Source organism: Cavia porcellus, unplaced genomic scaffold, assembly GCF_034190915.1.
Source record: "Cavia porcellus strain 051 isolate PalLab524CR breed Dunkin Hartley unplaced genomic scaffold, mCavPor4.1 scaffold_24, whole genome shotgun sequence".
Lineage (NCBI taxonomy): Eukaryota > Metazoa > Chordata > Mammalia > Rodentia > Caviidae > Cavia > Cavia porcellus.
In genome coordinates this window covers 7,026,628-7,052,193 of record NW_026947507.1, presented here as the reverse complement: position 1 = coordinate 7,052,193, position 25,566 = coordinate 7,026,628, and the positions used below count along the sequence as shown (strand labels likewise).

Genomic DNA, 25,566 nt, shown 5'->3' with positions numbered 1-25,566 from the left:
AGGCTATATACTTCTTCCAGACATAATACTGATCATATCAGCATTTTAACAGATTCAAAGAAGTAAAAATCTACAGATCAGCTACCATTAGAAACTTTCTCCTTTTTTCATTTTGTGTATTGTTGAGAGGTAAACAGAATTGAAAAAGATCGAAATAGTTAATATTTTGGTTGGTCAGAAGCTTTCATGGGAGACGCTTCTACTATAGTTTGAGACCTGTTCAACGCCTGATTCCAGAGACACACTGGCCAAAGCACGGTCAATAAAATCTCTCTATACACTTATAAGGTAAGTAGTCTCCACTACTATTTCAAATTACTGTAGGACTACAAAGGTAAAGTGTACCAACAGCAGTAGCAACCACCCATTTTAACTTCTATGCCTATTTTGCTAATAGACACGTGGCTGTCACCATAAAAGATATTGATACACGTGTATCTATGTCTGTCCTGTGTGTGTGTGTGTGTGTATGCATGTGTTCATAAAATACTAAAAGAAAAATAATGGAATTCTAAACCAAAAACTAAAAATAGGTATCTAGGGTGAAAAAGAACTAAGCTTGAGGGGACACACATGGAAATATATTTTGAATATATCTTACAGTTTTGACTATAGAACCATATAAAAATATTATATAACTAAAAAATAAATACAGAAAAGGAAATAAAAGCAGAATCCATAATTCCAAAATAAATGCATTGCTTTGCTAATGAATCTGTTTCTTCTAAGGCATTTAAAGTTCCAGAGAATATTATTTGAAGAGACTTATTAAAACACAGTATGTGATTATTATACATTTTGGCATGATATGTCCTAAATACAAAATAACTATGAAAAACAAAAACATAAAAAAAAAAATCACTTAACTTATACTCAGTAGTCTTAGTAAAAAATAGTAGTATTGTTATTTTGAAATATAATAAGTACCCTTTCAAAGAAATGGATGAGTCCAGGTCTGGGAAAGGAAAGGTTCATGCTGACTCCACAGTATTTTCTTACTGTCAAAAATGATACAGGAGTTTATCTAAGTTTCACCCATCAGAACAACTTCTGGACCTCACTGGTACATAAGCTAATTATTTTGAGTTGATAAATAAAAGGACAAAAGCATTTATTCTGTCTTCCCAATATGAAGTGTATTTCAGTATAGCTAGTTGATTAAGGAAAGTCCTTCATAAAGAAATCTGGTGAATAAATTCTGGCAGCATGATTGAGAAAATCAGAATTACATTTGCAAACTTTTAATGAAAAAAACTAATGGTTAGTCATTTTAATGACTTCAACCCAATCTAATCTAAAGTCAACCAGACATCACTGCTGCCTTTTGGGACGTAATAAGAAATATATACTAACTAGCAAAAGAAATCAACCTAAATCATCAGTATATCATTTCTAGCCACTAAGCACACGAAATATGGGAAACAGGAATATCTTTGATGGTACCACAAAGATCAATTAGGCAAAAACAAAATATAGGAGAATCTCTAGGACAAATGACCAATGTCTTCAAAAATGAATAATAATGCATGTGTGTATACATATCCATGCATATACATGTGTTAGTGTGTATTTTGTGTACATAAAGTTGGAAAGAAATGATTCACGATTAAAAGAAACTTGTAAAGCCAGTATTTTTGAAATAGGTGGGCCTTGTTCTGAATCCTGATTCAAACAAACTACCAGGTATAAGAAATTTTAATTAAAATACTGAGGAAATAAAATAATATTAAGAATTATCATTGATTTGATTAAGGTATGATAGTGATATTCAATTGGGGAACAGACAGACAAAGAGAGACTGACCTTACTCAGTGAATATATGGATGAAAATAATACAGGACCAGGGTTCACTTTAACATAGGCTTGAGTCATACCCACAGCTGTTAAAGATATCCACACAGAAGAATGTATACATAAAGCAAAGAGGTTCATAACTATTGATGGTGAATGATGAATACATGGAGGCTTTATTCTCTTAACTGTTTTGTAGTTTTGTAGTTACGATATCTTTTAAGTTTTTTAAATGGCAAAAATACTTTTAATCACTGGGGACTGAACTCTAGGGTTTTTGCACTGAGCTATATCCACAATCTTTTTTTGTGTGCTTTATTTCAAGACAAGGTCTAAATCACCCACACTTGGGCTTGAACTTGTGGTCCTCTTGCCACAGTCTCCCAGAAAACATTGCATTACTACGCCTAGCTTAAAGTAGAACTCTTAAAGAGAAAAAAGAAAACTTTTTAAAAAATGGCAACTCCTACTTCACGGGAGCATTGTTGTGAGCATTATAATTCTTACTAAAGGTGTGTAGTAAACTATAAATATCTGTCAACATTTTATTATTAGCGGAAAATGATCACTGCAAATCACTGAAGTAAATACAGATAAACTTCTCTTTCTTTTTTTTTTTTTTTTTTTTTGTCTTTTTGAGACAGGGTCTCGCTGTGCAGTTCAGGTTGGCCTTGAGCTCACTTTGTAACCTAGGCTGGTCTCGAACTCCCAACGATCCTCCTGCCTCAGCCTGGGATTACAGGCGTGAACCACCACGCCCGGACGCTTTTCTTTCTTTTAAATTTTTTTTTGGTCTTTTTGCGGCAAGGTCTCACTATGCAGTTAAAGTAGCCCAGGCTGGTCTTGAACTCACAACAATCCTCCTGTTTCAGCCTCTTGAATGCTGGGATTACAGACATGCGCCACTATGCCCAGCTTTTTCTTTTAAATTATAGAATTTCTCAAGACATTTGGTGTGCAAGCCTGATAAGATATATTCTATGAACAAAAAACAAAGTTCTTGCAAAACATTTAATTATAAACAGTAATAACAGCCTTCTGAGTAATAAACTTTCAGTTGGAGCATAAAGGATATAATGCTTCCCCAAATTGAATGATCATAAAATACTTTGCTTATAGATTTTACAGAAACAGTATTTCATGAACAGTCATTTGCTATAAATTTAGGCTGTGTACGAACAGCTTGTTAATACTGTGCATTAAGTTTTAATCTATTTCTCTATGTACGAAGTTTACCTACTAAAATGAGACAAAAGCAGATCTAATACAAGGCAAGATATATTTTGAAATCATCAGTGATACTCTGAATTCAGAAGTAATTTTAAAGAATTAGGGCTGGGAGTGTGGCTCAGTGGTAGATTGCTTGCTTAGCACAGTAGAAGCCCTGAGTCCAATTTGAGCATCTCACGTACAAATCAATCAATCAATCAATAAATACATAAATAAATAAAATAAAATAACCAAAGAATGCAAGTCATGTGAGAAAGGATATGTTACCTTGATAAGTACTATATCAATTCTAGCATTTAAGGTATTCAATAAACACAATCTACAAGACTTAAAATTGATTTATAAAACTTTCCCACTAAGATAATTACAGGAATAGTGACGTAGAAAAGTAGTTTTATTTAATACCGATATAAAATGATTTGATTTATATTTATAAATAAAATAGACAACAATGTCACAATTTTACTTCCAAGTTTTTTTTACCTTAGTTCTGAGAGTTCTGGAAATGCATCAGGGACATCTGGCATCTTGTAACCAAAACCATTTTGGCTTATCTAAAGAAGAATTTTACAAGGTATTAAATTTCAGCCATTTTTTGGGTTGCTCCCATTTACTTATAAAAGTAATTTAAACATACTATGTCCCCAAACTGTTTTCATTATTACAACTTCATCTTTGTATTTTCCATTGTCTTCATGCTCTCCTTCTTTATTCTGGCTATTTTTTTTTCAGTATAATTGCTCATGTAAGGTTACATTTTTTAAAATCTTTTTTTAAATAGAGGCTTAAAAGAGCCTGTATTTTTGGTAAGTATATGGCTATAAAAAATAGACCTCAAGTGCATATGTAACAAATGTGAAGAACTATCTATGATAACTGGATATAGGCAAATACATTTTTCTTAAGTAAAACACATCAAATACTAAAAAATTAATTATCAGTAGTCTAAGTAGTTATATATCTAAGTTAGACAAAACAGTAGAATAGAGAAACATACTATCTACTATTTGAATATATACAAAAATACGTGACTTTTCTATTCTTAAAGACTGTTAGAGGCTGTCTTCCAATTTTGTTTATACTAGTTGCTGTAGTTTGTACATAATCTTCATTAATGTAATGATGAAAAGTTCTGAAAAAACAGTCCCCTTAGTCTATATTCTAAATGATTACAAACTTTGAAATTAGGAATGTTGGACATAATAAAGCTTTATTATGCTTATGCATTACATGAGTCGTTCACTATGGGCTACAATGGAAAGTTTTTAAATTTTTAAAAATATTTTATGCACAAAGTATTAGTATCTCCCTTTGCAACATCTCACACTTGAAGTTACTAAATTCAGAATGTAAGATTTTTAACCAGTGAGTTGGCTAAGTCCTTAATATGCTATGTATACCTTTCTCAATCTGGCACTTGCCTCTCCTACCCAAACATGTCTTGTGCCTTTGCTGACACCCTGTGTGATGCCAAAGGGACTACAGGTAACTTTACAATACCATCTGGTTAATATTGTATAACTTTTGTCAGTGCTACTAACTCTGATAGTATGTCTTATATAACCTTTTGTCATTCTTGCAAATTCATCACTATCTTTTAGAATCTGGCCTCCAAAGTAGAGTGTGGTGGTGGTATATGCCTGTAACCACAGCTGCTAGAGAGGATGATCAAAAGTTTGAAGCAAGCCTGGGCTACAAAGTAAGACACACTCTTCTATTCTGGCCTCAAGCCTAAATGTAGTCATTCATCTGCCTCACTTTTATTGAGCATCTACTGTTGTATCACATATGGTTTGAAGCAGAAGGGATGAAAAAGTGATACAAAAAAATCAGAAATATATTTTTGTAAATGCATCCCAGCTAGCTCTATCTTGGTCTTTAGAAACAGGGAGCTACCCCTCAAGTAGGTATCACCATAACTTGCTATGTTTCGTGTCTCTGTAAGAAATTTCTTGCAATTAGTTATTGATTACTTCTTTCAGTTTGTTATGTAAGTGGAAACATGTGATTTAATATTTCTGTAGTTTGTGCATAGTTTAGTAACTGGCACATAATATTAAGTGTTTACTGACTTAAATGCGTATGTTACGGGTACAAAACAGATTACTGAAGATACCAACCGATGCCGAAGGGTCTGTCATGGGCACGGGTAAAGGCAGGCTTGAAAGGACGCCAAATGAAGGAGCGGCAGGCTTGGCCGTGGTGTAACTCGTTGTTGAAGAAGAAACAGTGTCAGCAACAGATAAAGAACTGATAGTCCTGTTAGCTTCTTGTGTAGGAAATGGAGGAACAAATGGAAAGCACTGAGATGCATAAGGAGGCATCCCACTTGAGTTACTGTACAAGCTAAGGAGAAAAAGAGAACATGTTAGGGCTAGAACACAAAATTATCCGTGAGTTGTCCAATAACAATAATAGATGGAAATCTGTTTTTGGCAGACAAAAAAGTAAAGGACTTATGGTTATGTCTTAAACATACTATTAACCATGAAAATATTTCAGTTTGTATTGAAACATGTTCCAAAATACATAAAACTTAACCAAATTTTTGTGGGATTATTATTATAATTTTATCATATAAATTAACCAGAGTTGCAAATTTTATTGGAAAAAAACATTTACTACAGACTTTGAAAGTATTCAGTAGTAATGCTAACATTTTTATGAAAAAATAAGTGAGAATACAAGGCAAAAGTCTGAAAAGTGAGAGTACAGATACATACTGTCATGCAGCAAAATAAATTATAAAATCTTAACCATTAAAAAGGCACAGTACAGGTAAATGAATACACAGATGGATGAAAAAAAAACAGAATTTTAAAAAGCCTAAACACATATGGAAATTAGGATATCATATAGAGAGACACTCCTGTAAGTGAATAATAGTCAACAGTTTTGAGATAGTTGGAAAATTAAATTACAGCCACATCAAGAATTTTTTTTTCCAAAATTTTAAAGTAGCTAGATGAAATTATTGTGAAATTTCAACTTTAAGGTGCGAAAGAACTTTGTGTCCCCAATTCAGAAGGTATAATAAAAAAGTAATAAATTCCACAACATTAAAGAAAATTTGTGAGCCAGGAGTGGTGGGATATGCCTGTAATCCCAGCACTTGGGAGGCTGAGGCAGGAGGCTGAGGAGTGGTGGGATATGCCTGTAATCCCAGCACTTGGGAGGCTGAGGCAGGGGGATTAAGAATTCATAATCCCCCTGCCTCAGCCTCCCAAGTGCTCCCAAGTGTAGCCAGCCTGAGCTACAAAACTTGTCTCTCCAACAGTAACTTCTATGCTCTCCTTCTCATTCCAGAGATAAACTTCCTGCTCACTTTTTGCTTGCAGAGTCCTCTCTAATCCCAAGGCTCCACAACTACCCAAGCACTCCACCCCCAGCCCCAGGAAATCTTTGTTTGCAGTTTTGCACAGGCAGATGCTCCTTGAAACCAGCTGTTCATATGTCATTTTGCCCACCTCCCAAACTCCTCCCTCTGCCAGAACTGATAAAAGTAGCTTCACTTCTTTGTTCTCACTGAGAGTCCCCGCACCCCGCTTTCTGCAGCCTCTCCTGAGCCCTCAATCTTTGTCTTCTCTCATTTTCTCTGTACCACTTCAAATTGAGTGTCAAAAATAACCAAACATATTATTCAGAAAGATAAAGGTAAATATTAGAAGAAACAGTTAAAAGAGGAAAACGTAGGCACCTCTGAAGAGTGTGGATATATCTGTATGAAGGTAGGATGTAGAAATCAAAGAGCTGTATTTTAACATCATTTTTTTGGTGGGGTGAGGGTACTGGGAATTGAACTCATGCCCTTCACTTGTCAGGCAGGCGCTTACACCACTCAGCTAAATTCCTGGCCCTATATTTTTGTTTTGGGTTTTTAAGAGTTTTTTGTTATTGTTGTCGTTGTTTTTGAGATAGGGTCTTGTTCCAAGGTTCAGGCTGGCCTTGAACTATGTAGCCTTTGATGGCCTCAAACTCATGGCAAGCCTCCTGCCTCAGCCTCCCAAGTACTAGGATTATAGGTGTGCAACAGAAGGCCTGGCTTATACTATATTTTGATTTATATGGTAACTGAAAAATTTTTTATTCACTATAAATATACTTACTATGGAAATGCTGTTGAAGTAGGAGCTAAAACTGGAGGATTCTTCCAGAATTCATCCAACAAACTCTGAATAATTTTTCCAAGATCTGAGTGCATTGTAAACTGAAAGTTACAGCAACATATGATGATTAATATCACTTTTACATAACGATGATAAAAAATTTACAACATTTCTTGTGTTTTGATACTATAAATATTTGGCAGTTAGCAAAAGAGGGTAGACATTTATTCATTCACAATGTACATAAAATATTTCCACTGATTTCACTGTTTACAATTTGAGAGTTCAACAGTAGATACTGAGAATACATTTAAGTTACAGTCCTTCATGTTAACCAATCACATCATAGCCAAGAACTTTGAGGCACAGTGTTAAATAAACACCGTATTATCTATTATGTAACATAAAATACTCTTTGGAAAATTATTGATTCCAAAATGAAATTTAAAATGTATTTCATGTTTTTTTTTTGTTTTTTTTGTTTTTTTTTTTTTTTGGTCTTTTTCATTTTTATCAGTACCGGGGATCGAACTCACGACCACCTGCTTGCAAGGCAGGTGCTTATGCCGCTGAGCTAAACCTCCAGCCCCTGTATTTCATGTTTTAAAACATTTAATCAAAAAGTAGTATACTTGCTGTATTATTCTGAAGTAAATCGTAACATACATACATTGCTTACTAATGGAGAGGTAACATATACTCCTTGTTTATCCATTAAATGATGTCGTATTGGTGGATAAACACTGATCACTGGTTTTTCCTGAGGAAACTGTGGAGGAAGTAATCTGGTAAAGATGAAAAACAAAATTAGCAAATGTTACATCATATGGTCAAAATTCCAAAAAAAAGTTAAAGGGAAATTAAATTTTAACATTTTATATGTATTAATTATTTAGTAATCAATGCTCTGTTATGGTTGTTGAGTTGGCTGAATATATACAATGTGGACACTTTGAATTACAGAGAAATCTCCTGACCATTCCAATTAATTGCTTTCAAATACAATATACCAGCCTATACAAAAATCTCAGCTAAAAATTAGATTAGACATTTGTTTTATATTATTCATACACAGTCTGGCCATTTAGTACATTACAGGTTCTAGTCATATAGGTTGTGTTCTTAAAATGAAAATTTTGTGATGCTGCCAATAGTTATTTCAGAATCTATTCTATCTCTAAAGATTGAATAGGTAAAATGAGATCAACCACATGGTTTCAAGTAAAGCACAGTAAATTCTCAATACAATAAAAAGTGAAAAATTTAATCAGTTTTTGAAATATTGCAAAATTAAGATTACAGAGAAAGTCTTTAAAAATGAACTTAGTGAATATAGAACAATGCTTTCCAAATCTCTTAAATTCAACATATTTCCCTTTAAATTGCCTCTATTTCCCTGTTGGCTCAGAAAATTATTTGTTGGCAGCACTGTCAAGAAGAAAACCAAGTCATTTATAGAGGCCCATGCCTATAATCTCAACACTGGGAAACTGAGGCAGGAAGCTTGTCATGAGTTCACGATCAGTTTGAACTACATACCAAGACAACAATTAAAAAAAAAAAAAGAAAGGGGGAGGAAAGGAGGGAGGAGAAGGAGGAGGAAAAGGAGAAGGAGAAGATGACAACCAAAGCCAAAGATTTTTAAACTAGGTTAACAAAAGGGACAATAAATGGCCTTTGGAATCAACCAATTGGAGTTTGATTCAGATTATGTTATTGACTAACCATGTGTCTATATTTGTCCTAATTTGCAAGGCTGCTCTGAGGATTCAAAAAGATCACATATGTCAAGTTAACATAGCTTTAATGTTCAGCAGAGTTCTACAGTCATGCTTCAATTGCTACATTCACGAATGTAGTAGTTAACAAGGCTTATGCATAGGCACTGTGCTAGACAATAAGGAGATGAAGATAAATACAGCATGGCTTTTTCTTTAAGTTGAATATCCTTTAAAATTTTTAATCACATTAAATGACATATTACTTTACAAATTACAGTTACTTAAAGTAAGTTCACTTTAAACAGCTGTTAATAGTAACTAAAGAAAACAAAAAAATTTAAATACTAGTACATGAAAATTAGGATACAATTCTACTCACATATTAATGTTAATTGTCAGGTTGTTTACGGTGAAGGGCAACCTATACTCCACATCTTTCTGTATTTCAGCTATACTGTAAGAGAATATTTGAAAAAAAAGTTAAAAACCTGTTAAGTGTTAAAAACAAATGCTACAAGATGGAAGGAGGAGGGGAAGGAGAGAGGGAAAAAGGAGTAAAAAGAACTAAGATACTGTATGTACATACATCAACTCCCTACCATGAACATAATTATTTGCTGTAAACAAGTACTAATAAAAACTTTAAGAAACGAAAAAAAAAAAAAAAAAGACACTGAGGAATACAGGCAAAGAAAACTCCTGTATTAACAACAGTTTAATTGATTATCATTTTATCTAATTTATCACTAAGAGAAGCAACTGTGAATCCTCTGGTTAATGTATGTCAGGCAGACATCTGGGTTTTGATTGTAACTCTGCCACTATCCAGTTATATGGACAGGTGGGGACATCCGAGTTTTAATAGCTTAAACTAAGAAGTCTGTATGAGCGTCTCCTATGGTCTTATAATACAGGTTGTTACCTATTTTCCAAGAACAAATATTCTCCTTTTTCCTAAGAGATGCTTGGTTTAATTTTTAGTAATGTTAGTCTTTTTTGGACTATTTGTTGCTAACGACTTAAGTCCTAGCAAATAAAACACATAGGGAAGTTGTAGGGTGGATTTCCAGGAAAGCAACTTTCATTATATTTTTATGAATTGTATTTATATGAATTACACAGAATGAGCTTCACTGTGACATTTTCATACATAGATAGCACATATTGTGGTCATATCTAACCCTCGTTATCCTCCCTTACCTTCCTCTCCTTGACACCTTTCCTCTTTTCTATTGGCTAACATTTTCACTTTCATCATGGCTTCTCCTAAGTTCCACACAGGAGGTTTGTATTTTTTGAGTGTAGCTTATTTTGCTTAAAATAATGTCTCTGATTTCATCCCTTTTCCTACACATGCATTTTTCACTAAGGCAGCATAATACTGTATTATGTACAGGTACCATATTTTTCTTTGTTCATTCATTCACTGACAGGCTTAGGCTGATTTCACTACTTGGCTATTGTGGTATAGTATGCTGAATTTACTTTGGATATATAAAAAGTTACCAGTATATCTAGGGTCATATGGTAGTTTCTATTTCTAGTTTTTGAGAAATTTCCATACTGGCTACATTAATTTATATTCTCAGCAACTATATAAAAATTTTTCCTGTCATCCTCACCACCATTGGTAGTTTTTGTATTCTTGATTATGGATAATAATTATGGAGCCAGAGATATGCATGAGATGGAAATGCAGAAATAAGGGAGTTTTGGAGACACACACTCAAAACCTCCCAGAATGCATGATTAGAGATTAAAAGACAGCCTACAGGGCCATGAGTCTAAGTTGGATCAAAACATACTGCCTTAATCACTCCAATGTATCACTTAGATTGGCCCTAAGGTTAATCATGTAACTGACTACCCTGATCTCGTGTCCCCTACATGAATTCTTGCACTTTTGTTCTTTATTCTTGTTTCCTCTTTCTATCAATAAAAAGTCACAGAATTTTCAGTTTGGGGGAGTCTTATGAGACTTTCTCATGCTGAAGTGGGGGGGGGTCTCAGTTAAGGGTCATTCCTTTAGGCTGTCTTGGAGTTTGAACTGGGCATTGACTCTGAAGTGATCTCTCATTCTCTGTGCTGTGCCATGGTTGTGAGCTGTGACACTTGATGATAGCTGTTATGACTGTAGTTTTGATTTGCATTTCCCTGACAGTTAAAGACATTCAATATATTTCATATAATTACTATTTCATAGAATTATTGTACTTTTTAAAAAAATTTATTTTAAAGAGTGTAAAATTAAACAGAACAAAACAGATCATAAGGAAACAATGTAAGAGACACAGATTTCAAAGCAAGACAACTGGGGATCTTCACTATCTATCACATTGTCTCTTGTTTTCTTCCAAACAGTTGTCCTTATCTTCATATACAATGAATTCGTACAAAATAGTGTAAAACTGATCAGAACAGGATGAAGGAACTTTAGGTTTTCAAGACCAGGTAATAGGTCAGTCAACAATGGCTGCCACAATGACTCTCATTCTCTTCAAAATAGCTGTCCATACCTTCATTTATATTGAAATTGGACAAAACAAAACAGACTAAGATCACTCTGAACAAGAATAGTATTGGTGGATTTCACATCATGACACTATGGAATCAGTACTGAGTACCTTAGTGTCTCTTTTTCTTCAAAGTAGCTGTCTTTTCATCGTGCATTATATTATCAATTCTCAAACTGTTCAGAAGTTCTACACATGCATGAGTCTTTATATGAATACATATTCTTTCTGTATTAGAGGGAAAAACAAGACAAAACACAACAAATTCCTAGAAAAACACAAAACGAAAAATATAGACAATAGCAAAGAGCCCAGAACACTGACAATATAGGTCTTCAAAACAAAGTAGTATGGGCGTAACTAGGGTTTTTTACATAATGATCTTCAAGAGTTCCTCAGAACACCATGCAATATGCATAGGATTGTTAGAATCCTATGAATGTTAACTATTTTCTTCCAAGAACTTAAAGAATTTGTAGCACAATCATCTTAGCTATCCTAAGAGCTTATATAATTTTAGATATTTTTTCTATTTCCGCATTTTTCCTGATATTGTTTTTACCCTTTTAAGCAGCCTTGTCCTTTCACTTCTGTTTATGGAGATTTTTGTATCTTTTGTACTCTATTTCTTCCATTAGGGAGACTATACGGTATTTACATATGTGAGTTTGAGTTATGGTCTCAAGTTGCATCCATTTCCTTATGAATATCTCAATGTGATCATTCTTCATAGCAGAACAGTACTCCATTGTGCAGAAATATATCTTTTTATCCATTCCTCAGTTGATGAGCATGTAGGTTGTTTCCAAGATCTGGCTATTACAAATTATGCTGCTATAAACATGGGTACACAAATACCAGTGTGGTATGTTTTCAGTTCTTCTGGGAATATGCCCAGAAGTGGAATAGCTGGGTCAAATGGGATCTCCAATCCCAGCTTTTTGAGCAATCTCCAGACTAACCTCCACAGAGGCTGCTGCACTAGTCTACAGTCCCACCAATAGTACAGAAGAGTTCCTTTTTTGCCACAGCCTCTCCAGCATTTATTGTTAGTTTTCTTTATCCTGGCCATTCTTTCTGGAGTGGGATAGAATCTCAGTATGGTTTTAATTTGCATTTCTCTAATTACCAATGATGCTGAACATTTTTTCATGTATTTATTTGTAATTTGTATTTCTGTCTGAGAACTGTGTATTCATCTCAGATGCCCAATTTTAGATTGGGTCTTTGAATTTCAGGTGTCTGATTTTTAAAAATTCTTTATATGTTCTAGACAGAAGCCCTTTGTCTGAGGGACTGTTCACTAAGATTTTTTCCCAATATGTGGGATTTTTTTTAACTATGCAGATTTCTTTTGATATGCAAAAATTCTTTTAATAGGACCTGATCCCAGTTGTTAATTCTGTGAAGTATTTCATGTGCAGTTTGATCCTTCTTCATAACTTCTTTACCTATCCCTGTCTTCAAGATTTCTACTTTGTCTTCCAACAAATTTAGTGTTTCTGTTTTAATATTTAGATCTTTAATCCATTTAGACTTCAGTTTAGTACACAATGTTAGGCATGGGCCTAGTTTTAGTTTTCGGCATATGGAGAGCCAATTTTTACATCACCATTTATTGAAGAGACACTCTTCTGGTGGACGTACTTGGCCCCTTTATCAAAGATAAGGTGGCTGAGTGTATTTGAAGTTCTGTCTTCTAATCTATCCCATTGATCTTCAGGTCCCTTTTTATTCCAGTATCATACTGATTTTATTACAGTAGCTTTGTACTATAACTTCAAGTCAGGGATTGTGAGGCCTCCTGCCTTGCCTTTGTTGCTTAGAATTCCCATTGCTATTTAGGTCTCTTCTGGTTCCATATGGATTTTAGAAGTGATTACTCTAGATCTGTGAGGTATACTAGTGGTATTTTGATTGGGATTGCCTTAAATCTACATAACAATTTTGGGAGAATGGCCATTTTCACAATGTTTGTCCTTTCTATCCATGAGCAAGGGATGTCTTTCCATTTTCTGAGGTCCTCTTCAATTTCTTTTTAAGGGTATTATAATTTTCCCCAGTGAGATCTTTTTCTTCTTTTGTTAGATTAATCCCTAAGTATTTCATGTTCTTGGATGCTATTGTAAAGGGTGTAGCTTCTCTTATTTCTCTCTCAGTGGTTTTCTTGTTAGTATATGGGAATTCTATTAATTTTTTGAGCACTGACTTTGTATCCAGCTACATTACTGAATTTATTATGTCTAGAAGTCTTTCAGTGGAGTTTTGGGGGTCTAGTAGAGTATCATGTCATCTGCAAATAATGATAATTTATTTTCCTATCCTTACTCCTTTTATTTCTCTTTTTTGGCTAATTGCTCTGGCTACTATTTGAGGCACTATATTGAATAGACGTGGTAATAACGGACATCATCATCTTATTCCTGATTTTAGGGTAAATGCTTTCAGTTTTTGGCCATTGAATATGATGCTAGCTGTTGGTTTGTCATAGATGCCTTTTATCATACTGAGGTAAAGACCATCTATTTCAATTTTCTGTAAGGTTTTTATCATGATTAAGTATTGGACCTTATCAAAAGCTTTTTCTGCATCTAGAGAAGTGATCATATGGTTCTTAATTTTGGCTCTATTGATATGATGGATTACATTTATTCATTTGTGTATCTGGAACCATTCCTGCATTCCTGGATAAATCCCACTTGGTCATGGTGTATAATCTTCTTGATGATTTGCTGCATTGCTTGCCAAAATTTTCTTGAGGATTTTTGCCACTATGTTCATTAGGGAGATTGGCCTGTAGTTCTTTTTTAATTGGGTCTTTCTCAGGTTTTGGTATTAGAGTAATGGTTTCTTCCAGGAATGAGTTAGGGAGAATTGATTCCCTTTCAATTTCACTGAAGAGTTTGAGTCTGCATTTCTTTAATTTCTTCTGTGACCCACTGATTGCTCAGGAGTGTATTACTTAATTTCCATGTGTTTGTGGCGGTTTTGCAGTTTCTTTTGTCATTTATTTCTAGTTTCAGGGAGCTATGATCCGATAACATGCATGGGATAATTTCAATTCTTTGGTTACTTAAGCATGTTCTATGGGCTAGTATATGGTCTATTTTAAGAGAACATTCCATGTGCTGCTGAATGTATATTCTGATGTTGTTGGGTGGAACACTCTGTATACATCTACTAAGTTCATTTGTTCACAAATTTGATTCAGTTCTGTTATTTCTTTGCGGATTTTCTGTCTAGTTGATCTGTCCCTTGGTGTCAATGGCATGTTAAGGCCTCCTGTTATAATTGTGTTACTGCTTGAGTTTTCATTTCGGTTAGTATTTGTTTTGTATAGCTGGGTGCTCCCAAATTTGGTGCATAAATATTTAAAATTGTTTTCTCTTCCTCTTGAAGTTTTTCCCTAACTAGTATGTAGTAGCTTTCTTTATCTTTCTGGATCATTCTCAAAGTTCACATTGTCTACAAACAGAATAGCAACCCCTGCTTTTTTGGAGGGATCCTGTTGCAAGGAGTATTGTTTTCCATCCTTTGACTTTCAGTCTATGAGTTTCCTTTTGGGTTAGATACAACATAGGGTTGGATGTTGTTTCTTGACCCATTCTGCCAATCTGTTTCTTTTAATTGGTGAAATAAGGCCATTTACACTAATGGTTATAACTTACATGTACTGGTTTACTTTTGACATTACTGGTTTACTTTCTGCTGTTGATTCTTTACCTTTCCACTCTGTTTAACTGTTTGCCTTGCTTAGTGGTTTTCTCCTATGTCTGTCTAGAATGTCTTTCAGTATTTTTTGCAGAGTTGGCATGGTGGTCTTGAAGTTCTTCAGGGTCATGGAAGTATCTTATTTCTCTATCCATTTTGAAGGACAGTTTTGCAGGGTACATAGGTCTGGGCTGGAGGTCATTTTCCTTTAGGATCTGAAATACTTCACGCTCTTCTTGACTTCATTGTTTGTGTTGAGAAGACTGATGTGATTCTGATAGGCTTTCCTTCATAGGTGATCTGTCTCTTCTCTCTAGCAGCTTTTAATATTCTGTTCTTATGTTGGATTTCTGGGATGTCAATTATATGTCTGGGTGTAGTTTTATTTTGGTTATGGTTAATTGGAGTTCTATATGCTTCACTGATCTGTATTTGAGTTTCCATTCTCACGTATGGGAAATTTTCAGCTATTACTTCTGTAAATAGCCTCTTGATATCGTTTGTGTTGTTACCTTCCTTTTCGTTTATACCTATCAATATTATGTTGTTTTTCTTTGCATCATCTTGCAGTTGTTGAATTATTTCTTGGTTTCTTGTTATTTTTAAAAGACCTCTGTTTCCAGTTTACTAGCTACAATCTTGTCTTTGAGGTCTGAAATTTTATCTTCACTTTATTTGAGGCAGCTCTGCCAACTTTCAATGGAATTTTTGATTTCCTGTATATCACCTGAATCTGCTTCATGTATTGTTTCTTATATTGTTCATTAAGAATTTCCATCTTTTTGTATTGTCCCTCTGATTTTTCCACACCTTCTTTAGATGTGTTTAACATTTCTTTCATTATATTTATCATTTCCTCTTTTACCTGGGAGACTATTTCTGTTTTGAGTTCTTTTATAGCTTCCCAGAGTTGTTTCTTTACTTAATTGCTATCATTTCAGGAATTTCAGGTGTATGGCTTATATTTTCTTCTGTGTCCATGTCTCCTAAGCTTGGTTGGGTTGGGCTGGAAGTTTGAGATTGCATTTGCTCTTTCATTTTGTCATTTTCCTATATTTTCAGGTTTTATGCGATGTTTCAAAGCCTTCTCCACGCACTGGGAATCACCTGGTCCACTTTTGGCTCTGGGGACAGAGAGCAGGCAACAACTACTGCTTGGAGTTCGCTGGGCATTAGACAATTAGGGCCAACGGGAGTCCCCTGCTGATTTCAGATGCAGGGCATGACCTCACCGCTTGGGAGGGAAGTTCCAAGGCTTTCCTGTGTGCTGGAATTCAACCTACATGCATTCAGGGCCTGGGACTGGATTCCAGCCCCTGCTAGCTGGAGTTCTCTGGCTGTGGCGTATTGGGCCCATGGGTATCTTCTGTGAGTCCTAGGGTGATTTCAGATGTGGGCATGGTCTTACCACTTGGGAGGGAAGTTCCAAGGGTTCCCTGTGCATTGGAATTCAACCAGTCCTGGGACTGGATTCGGTCCTCTGCTAGCTGCTTGAAGTTCACTGGGTGTGGCCCAGTTAGGCCTATGGGTACCTCCCGTGCATCCTAAGATGATTTCCAACATGGGACATGGTCTTACCACCTGGGAGTAAAGTTATAAGGTTTCCCTGTGCGCTGGGATTCAACGCACACAAGTGTTGAGCTAGCTGCTAGCTGCTTGGAGTTCAATATATATATATATATTTTAAAGAACTGTCAGTTCACCTCATTTCTCCATTTGTTGAATGAATTACTTGCTCTTTTAGTGTTAAGTTCTTTATAAATTCTGGATGTTAATCCTGTAATGATCAGCTTTTCATTGCTGAGACCAAATGATTGACACAATCAAGTTACAGGAAGAAAGGTTTGTTGTAGTTTACACTTTCAGAGTTTCAGTTCATGGTTTACTTGCTCCAAGGCAGAAACATCATGGCAAAAATTGCTCGTTTCATGTCAGCAAGCAAGCATAGTTATACGTATATATATATATACGTTTATATATATATATATAAACGTATATATATATACGTTTATGGGTTTTGATTTTGCTTTTTTGGAGTCAGGATTTTCCCATGTAGTCCAGGCTAGCCTTGAACTTGCTATGTAACCCAAGCTGGCCTCAAATTCACTGTGATCCTCCTTGCTTCAGCCTCCCAAGTCCTATGATTATAGGCTTGTAGCACCATACCCAGTTGTAGGCACATATTTTTACAACTAAAAAAAATATAGATCCTTTGGTAGTTCACTTGGAATGCTAACCAATCTTTATTTAACTTTCCAAAAGGGAAAATACTTAGTATTAATGAGTGAAGGATGCAGAAGAAGCATAATATTTCAATGACTATGAAACTTCTTCATGCATGAACATCCTAGTAGAATCTGGTAAAACTACTGAGCATAATACCAAATGAATATTTAGTGTGTTAGCTATTATTAAAGAAGCATTTGACCATACATCTAAGTTGGGTCCTGTCTGGACTTGTGGTATTAAAAATTTAACTTGTCAGTGTTTCAGATATCTCTTGGATTTATACAGAAAAATTACAAAGGAAATTTTTTTTTTTTTTTTGGTACCGACGATGGAACTCACAAGTTTGTGTTTGCCAGGCAGTTGCTTATGCTGCTGAGCTAAATACCCAGACTTTACATAGGAAATATTAAAGTAACTTTAAAATTCTTCAGTTAGGAGCATCCAGTTGATTTCTCCTACTATTACACTCTTGATGTTTATTAAAATCTTTGATAAACTTTCTTCACAAATAATGTATTAAAGAAAACAGAAGGTGAGTTATATTGAGAAGTGGATCATTAAATTCTAACACAATTCTAGCCATCTAGTAATGTAGTCTTACTAGATTACATAAAACAGAAGGTATTTTACTTACTTTAAAACAAGAAACATTTCCTGAATATTCATTACAAATATGATTATAAGCGCTTTTTCTTTTTTTCCGAATAGGGTCTCTGTAATTCAGGCTGGTTCTGAATGTACTATGTAGCTCAGGTTGGCCACAAATTCACTGTAATTCTGCTTCGGCCTTCCAAATGCTGAATTACAGCACTTGGCACTGCACTCTACAATTTTTCTACTTTTAATAGAAAACCCCATTTACTGGTCTCAATTTTCTGGGTTCATCAGCTTTCCATTACTGTGACAAATAAGTCAACTTATAAAAAGAAAAGATTTATTTTGGCTGTCAGTTTCTGAGGTTTCAGTACCTCCATTTTTTAGGGGGCTAATGGTAAGGCAACACATCACAGTCATATAACGATTCTCCTATGAACAGACTGTGAGAGTGAAAGGGGCAGGGATATCATAATTCCCTTTAAGGGCCTCCCCAATGCTAAAATCTAGATTAAGATCTTACTTTCTAAAGATGTTATAACTCCCCATTTACTCTATAGGTTAACATCCAAAGCCTTCAAAACACAGCCTTTTGGATTCCAGATCTAAGCCATAGAAGCACTTGACATGATTTTTTAAAAAATGGTATCATGGGGCCTGGGATTTAGCTCAGTGGTATAAGTGCCTGTCTGGCAAGTGCAAGATTGTGAGTTCTATATCTGGCACCCCAAAAAAAAGAAAGAAAGAAAAAAAAATGCTATCATGTTTTACTGTATAAGCTCAGGAGTAAAAGTGTTTATATTTTTATAGATTATTTAGCTTTACTAGACTAAGACATACCAGATTTTTGTAAGAATTTTTTTATCACAACAAGTTCTGTGGTTTCTTTCTCAAAAGCTTTAATCTCAAATACCTACAGGAATTAGGTAATGCACAGGAATAAAAGCAGCTGCTTATAGAAGAGAGAGTAACTGAAAACTGCTAAAATAGAAAAGTGAGCAGGGAGTTCCAGGTCAGCCTGGATATATAAGCAAGCTCAAGGCCAGCCTGTAATACACAGTGAGACCCAGTCTCAAAAAAACAAAACAATCAAAAACAACAAACAACAACACAAAAAGAAAGTAAGCAGCCTAACAAAGGGGACAGCTACTTTTGGCTTAAAGCAAGTTGTTACCTGGAAACTGTTGTCAGATATTTCCAGATCTTTCCATTTTAAAGTTAGAGGAAAGAGAGACTACATAGGAAATTTTTGTGTCTTATATCTAGTTTCAGCACTTTAAAAAACATAAAGCTGTTAAAAGAAAAAAAAAATGGAGATCTGGATACTTTAATGTATAACCTCAAATTTTAAATGTTGCTAACAGATTTTTAAAAAATTATGTAACATGGGATTGGTCAAAACACCTGCATGTATCTTCTCATTGCAAGTCCTGCATTATCGAGTTTCTGTGTGATTCTTTACAAACTGAGGCTGACACTGAAAGAAAAATATGGCATTTAGGCTTACTCAAAACCATGGGTTAAAGGGAGAAAACCTTACAACTATGAGCAAGGTGTCAAGAACTACACAAAGGTTGATTCTCCAGGAAAATTGTAAGGCTAAAGGTTTAGGCAATCCAAAAGAACACTGTGACCCAAGAATGGCAGCTAAGAAACTACCAAACAAATTTAAAGACTATGGAGACTGACAGTGTTACATACAGTTTACAGTTTGAATGTCTCCCAAAGACACGAGTTTACAGTGTGGTAAGACACATGTGTTTATAGTGTGGTTCTCAGCCTCTATTGCTATTAGAAGCCAAGGGAACGTTTAGAAGGTAGGACCTAGTGGAAGAAAGCAAGCTCCTTGGGAAAATGTCCTTGAAGGAGATATAGGGACCCTCGACTCTCTTTTCTTCTCCTTTGCCTTTTGACTACAATATGATGAGTGATGGAAACCACGTAATCCTATCTGATGTATTCCTCACCAAAAGTCCAAAGTTAATGCAGTCCAGTGACCACACAGTGAAACCCCCATACCTGAGTCAAAACAAAATTTTCCTACTTATCTCAGGCATTTTGTCACAGTGATGGAAAGCTGACTAACACAGACACTATTATTTTTAAGATAAAAGTAAAATCCTGTTGGTATTTACAGAACACCTACTGTGCCAGACAATATTCTAGAATATTCTAACTTCTTCACCTGCTGTGTGCATTGCTAATCCTTTCTAAACAAGTACATTTCATTTGTGAGTTAACCCTTTGGAATGGACTTATTTTCTAAATGGAAAGTTAGAAGTAGGCCAACCAGGGACAACTGGCTTGTAGGTGGACTTGCACAAAATTCATAAACGATTAGCAGGCTAGAAGCATGTAGAATAAGATACTCAGGCTTTCTATCTTTAAGACTATTATTATATTGAGGAGCCTGAGGAATGAACAGACTTTCACAGCTCAGCAGGGCAATAAGAGATCAGATAGTCAACCCTTTCTCTTCGGTGGTCATTATAAGATCACCCAAGATTACATGACTAGTTAATGACACATATGTACCTCCTGACTTCTTACATAGGCCTATATCTATCATGATTCTATTAGTTGTATCGGAGTGAAAACAAATATCCTCACTTCAAATTAGATACCCTTGTTGAAAATAAAAGCAAAATAGCATGAGAATTATCATGTAACTGATTATTAAAATGCATGCATAAGTTCTTTATCTGGGAAACTCAAAGAGTACTAAAAAAGGACACTTGTACAACTTCAAATATGCATAATTAAAGTAATTACTACAGAGGGTAGAGTTCAGGGTGTTGTTTTAGAGATAACGAAATTAATACAGAAGTTAATTAACTCAATATTGTGAGAGAAGAAAGACCTAAGTAGTAGAATAGTCACTATTAAGGCCATCAGTTTTTAATATTTTCTGAATATGAATGCAACACAGAGCAATATTAACTGTTTCACTTCTAAAAAAATCTTTAAATATTGGATTTGCTGAGTATAATCACTTGGGTTATTTTCAACTGCAAGTAGCAAACCCAGGGTGAAAATGGCTGTAACAGTGAGGAGATATTCATGTACAGAGGAAAGGAGATTCCAGAATTGGTTAATTTAGCAGCAAAAAACTTTTTATTCTACCCCATTCAACAGTCAGCTTTAGCTCAAAATCCAAATAGTTCCAAAAGTCCCATAATAAATCCAAAACATTAAAGGTATTTCTCTCTCCCATCTCTTTTTCCTCCCATATATTTCTTTATTACTGAGAAAATATTTTGAACAGTTTCAACAGATTTCCCCTCCAACTCTAACTGAACAAATTAGGTTAAATCCAAATTCCACAACAAGGGGGAAAAGGGCTGAGACCATCAACACTGGTATAAACAATCACTATTTACCTCTTAAGGTTGAAAGAGCCCAACCTCAACTATCTCGTTGGTCCTGCAAAGAGGGAAAATGGAATAAAAACAAGCGCTTTTTCAGGAAGACAAAGGAAATGGATTCGGGTAGAAAACCAACAGTTTCTTATAAAGTGAACATCAGGAAGTAGAAGAGACAGCAGAATTAGTTATCTTCCTGAACACAGGTCAGACACTGTAGTTTTAAAATGAATAACATAATTACCACCCAGCAGATAAATACTTGAGCATAATCTCAATAGCTTTCAGTTTACATTTTCATAGTATATTTTTTAAACATAGTACTATGATTTGATCATATTTTTTTGTTGTTGTTGTCTCTTATAGCTTCCCACTTGACCTGAATACTACAGACCTGAAGACTAAGGAAAAATCCATAAAATTAACCTAACCTTTTAATGACACCAGAGGGATGTGAGAAAGCAGTAACTAAAAATGAATAAATATCCATTACAGGAAGAGACTTAAAGAAATTCGGTTGAAATTGATTTTTCAGAGTTATAAGGAGCTAGAAACAGGTAAGAATTTGAAGGGAAATGAAAGGCTAGGTTGGGGAAAATTTACTCAGTAAAGCAGAAGAAAAAAACTGGATATTTTCAGTCGAGAGACAATAACTTGATATTTAAAGAATATAAAATATGACAGAGGATGGCAGCATACAAGAAATCACAGTGTTTTGTTTTGTTTTTTTGAGACAGGGTCTTGATATGCATGCAGTTCAGGCTGGCTTTGAACTCACAGTGATCTTCCAGCCTCAGTATTCCAAGTGCTGGGAATACAGGTGTATCACTATACCCAGATGACATGTATAATTTAGCAAGATTTGTATGGTTCATAAAAAAATTTGAAACTTTTACACAATGCACTTCAGAATAGCTAATCATGATATGTTTGTACAAAAATCTCTGAACATAAGGCAGACAACTATTTTGACTAATATAACTAGTTTAAAAGGATATGTCATTAATTAAAAGGTAAAAGGGTACATTTAAAAAGAATATGTGGGTATTTGGCAATGTTTCCCCTCCCCAAGACTGTATAATTCTTTGAAAAGTGGAAGCATATATTCGACTTAAATGTCTCTAGAATTATCCAAGCATCATTTGTAAATGTGAAATATTTTAATTATACAAAACATTTATAAAAATACTTTAATAGAATAAAACATTTATAAGTATACAGTCATAATCCTAATATGTACATGTCAGAAATTCAAAATTTCTGGTTCAAAAAATAACATGAATACAGCCTTTCTGCATTCATTTCAGGGTTTTTACTATCCTCTTTCAACTCCAGAATTCCCCAGATGAACAGTTATTGCTATACAACTTCATATTATTTATTTTTTTCTGCTGCTGGGGATCAACTCATGGCCTCGAGCTTGCCAGGAAGGTACTTACACTGCTGAGCTAAATCCCTGGTCCCTACAAACTCATTTTATTTGGGAGGTCAAAAATAAAGTTTAGATCAACCACTTTCCTTATCTACCAATCATTACAGCATTTCAAAAATTCAAGAAATAAAAATTTTCCAGCTCTAACAGTATTTATTAGAATATGCCAAAGGCTTAAAAGCAATTCTTTCCAAAGATGTAGTTCTAACAAGAATTCTAACAAGAATAAGGCTAGTATAGTATGTAGTATTCCAAGGTGATAACTTCTAAGGATACAAACTTGTTTGTTGAGTCACCTTATTTTATAATCATATTTTGTAAGAGTAACTCCTTCAGGTTAGCACAGAACATAATTTAGAATAACAGTGACCTATGGTGGGACTCAGAAAACAATAATCCAAAGTTTGGCACTTCGGCATTGTAAGTACTTTAAACTACAAGAGTAGAAGGTCTCATAAGCAGAGTCTCTCGCTCTCCAGCCTTATGAACAAGACTTTCCTCTTTCTTCCTCAAAGCAGGAATAAAAAACAAACTTTCTCTCTGCAAGGCACATCAAAGAAAGCAGAACTCTGTCTACCACAAGGCAAGCCATGATATCTGAAGAAGTCATTTTCATTTGTCTCCCTAAAAGATCCTCATTCCAACAGGATTTTGCCTGGTACTCATACCTAAGAAGGAATGCTACCCAGGTCATGTAGGCTCTGAACAGCCAGGTGTTGCACTGTTTCCCCACTTCCATTTATTACCATTATATCACGCCCACTTGCAAATCATATTTCTACAGAGGTGTCCATTCTTCATCTGACCTAAGCATAAAAAGTTTTTTTTTTCTCAGCTTTTGGATTTTCATTTTTGAAGGCTCCCATGCCAAATAAAATTCTGGTGAAATAAATTCGTTATGCTTTTCTGTTGTAAACTGTCTTCCATTACAGAAACAGCTGTGACTGTTATGACACTTGTAAGAACTTTATGAACTTAATTTTTCAAAATAAAAGTCTCCCAACTCTTTTCTGTTAAACCCCAATTTTCCTTATTTGAAAAGTCCTGAACAAGAATAATTGAGACAAAGAATCACGAAATACCTAAAATTTAGTCAGCAAAAGGCCTTATTTTAGTCAGTCGGATTGTGCAATAAATTTTTTTTGTAGTGATACATTTAAAACTATTCTACATTATCACTTACTTGTTTGGGGAAAAAAACACAAGTATAACTGATAAAATAGCTCTTAATAGTTTCTTCAATAGGAATTGCTCAGTTTTCTCATGAAACATATTTTTATATGTATGAAAAGCTTATTTAATGGGCTAGATTTTAACCATGTGTCATCTTTACATAAAACACAGGCTGTATAACTATTAAGTAAACATAATTGTTAACTCCATATAATGCAGTTTTTGTTTGTCTTTTTGAGACAGAATCTCACTATGCAATTCACGTGGGCCTAGACCTCATTTTAGCCCAGGCTGCCCCAGAACGCACAGCGTTCCTCCTACCTAGGCCTCCCAAGTGCTGGGATTATGGGCATGGGCCACCACGCCCAGGCAAAGCAGTTCCATATTTGAAAACTACTAGAAGCCACAGCAAAATATAAAAGGCTGCGGCAAACCAGATGATAGTAAAAACAGTTAAAAATAACTTAAACGGTAAAATATTCCTAACGTGCCACAATGAAATGAAAACCTTTAAGAAGACAAAACAGGGGCTAGAGATTTAGCTCAGCGGCATAAGCGCCTGCCTTGCAAGCAGGCAGTCGTGAGTTCGATCCCCGGTACCGATAAAAACGAAAAAGACAAAAAAAAAAAAAAAAAAAAAAAAGACAAAACAATTCAGATGACTATACAGAAGTTCCTGCGTAAGGTCAAGAGTAATAAGGAAACGAAGGATGCACAGTCAGTTGCAAGACGAGGAGAGGTTACTGGACCAAGATAAAGTTTTTATAGACCCGAGAGGACTGACTGTCACTTGAAGAATTCACTGTTGAAAACTTTACCTTCCCTTTCCTTTAATGTTGCAATAGTTTTATCTTCCACTTTGTAAAACTTGGGAGCTAACTCTTCGCAATCGAAATTTTAACAATTCAGCCAATGCTACCATCAGGTGCGCAGAGGGAGAGATTAGCGAGAAGGCCTGAGACACCCAGGGACGCCTATGAGATTACTGTCAGCGCCGATGTGTCATGAAGGATGACCACGTCGGAAGCGCGAGCGCTCAGCAGTGGTGGGCCGAAGGCAGGGGCGCTCCGGAGCAGAGGAGTAAGCATGCGGTGGGAGGGGGATGGCGGGAGTGTTACCCCAAAGGAGTGTGGTCTACCAAAAGGAAAAGGCAGGAGACCGGGCCTGGCGGCCGGAGGGTGGTTAGAGTAGCCCGCCCTCCGCCCTACTTTTCCCTCCAGTCGAAAAAGCAGCGACCAGACCTGGAGTGTGAGTTCCGAAGGGACTCGATCAAGCGCTGCTTCTGCTGCTGGAGGCTGGTGAGGCCACCGGGGGCCCCGGCTGCGGAGGAGGCGGCGCTCTTGGTCAGGGGAAAGAGCCAGCTCATTCTCCTGGGGTCCCCGGGCCCCAGGCCCTAGAAGCCTCTGACCTGCTTCTCCCAGCTGCTTGCCGGCTGTTCTTCGGACAGAGGAGCAGGCCGAGACGCCCGGGGTCCAACTACCAGCGGAAGGCGTCTCCACCGAGTAAGTCTGGATCACGGAGCCGGGTTCTGCACGACACTGCCGGAGCAAACAGCTGGAGAGGGTAACTTGCCTTCCGGGACAGGCGGCCCCGGCTTCGGGGCCCAGACAACCACGCCAGCCAGTCAGGCAGGCTGACCGCCCAGCGCTCCGCCACCCCCGCCTCGTCTCCTGCGTGCCCCGCCCATTTCCGCGCTACGCCCCG

At 35.8% G+C, this 25,566-nt stretch overlaps 1 protein-coding gene across 5 annotated transcripts in view; it reads right to left on the bottom strand.

Moving 5' to 3' along the window:
- The window catches only part of Vps37a (VPS37A subunit of ESCRT-I), a 39,993-nt gene extending 14,459 nt beyond the window's left edge, over positions 1 to 25,534 (bottom strand). For 3 of the 5 annotated variants that reach the window (XM_003469142.4, XM_005003376.3, XM_063234602.1), the window contains exons 1-6: positions 25,104 to 25,534; positions 9,228 to 9,302; positions 7,798 to 7,912; positions 7,128 to 7,228; positions 5,142 to 5,367; positions 3,505 to 3,575 (exon numbers count right to left, since the gene is read on the bottom strand). In XM_003469142.4, the coding sequence (XP_003469190.1) occupies positions 3,505 to 3,575; positions 5,142 to 5,367; positions 7,128 to 7,228; positions 7,798 to 7,912; positions 9,228 to 9,302; positions 25,104 to 25,228 (713 nt within the window). In that variant the 5' untranslated portion in view covers positions 25,229 to 25,534. Of the gene's footprint in view, positions 1 to 3,504; positions 3,576 to 5,141; positions 5,368 to 7,127; positions 7,229 to 7,797; positions 7,913 to 9,227; positions 9,303 to 21,275; positions 21,319 to 25,103 lie in introns of all 5 variants that reach the window. The other 2 variants (XM_063234603.1, XM_063234604.1) reach the window with 2 other exon arrangements.
- Between the last annotated feature and the right edge of the window lie 32 nt (positions 25,535 to 25,566).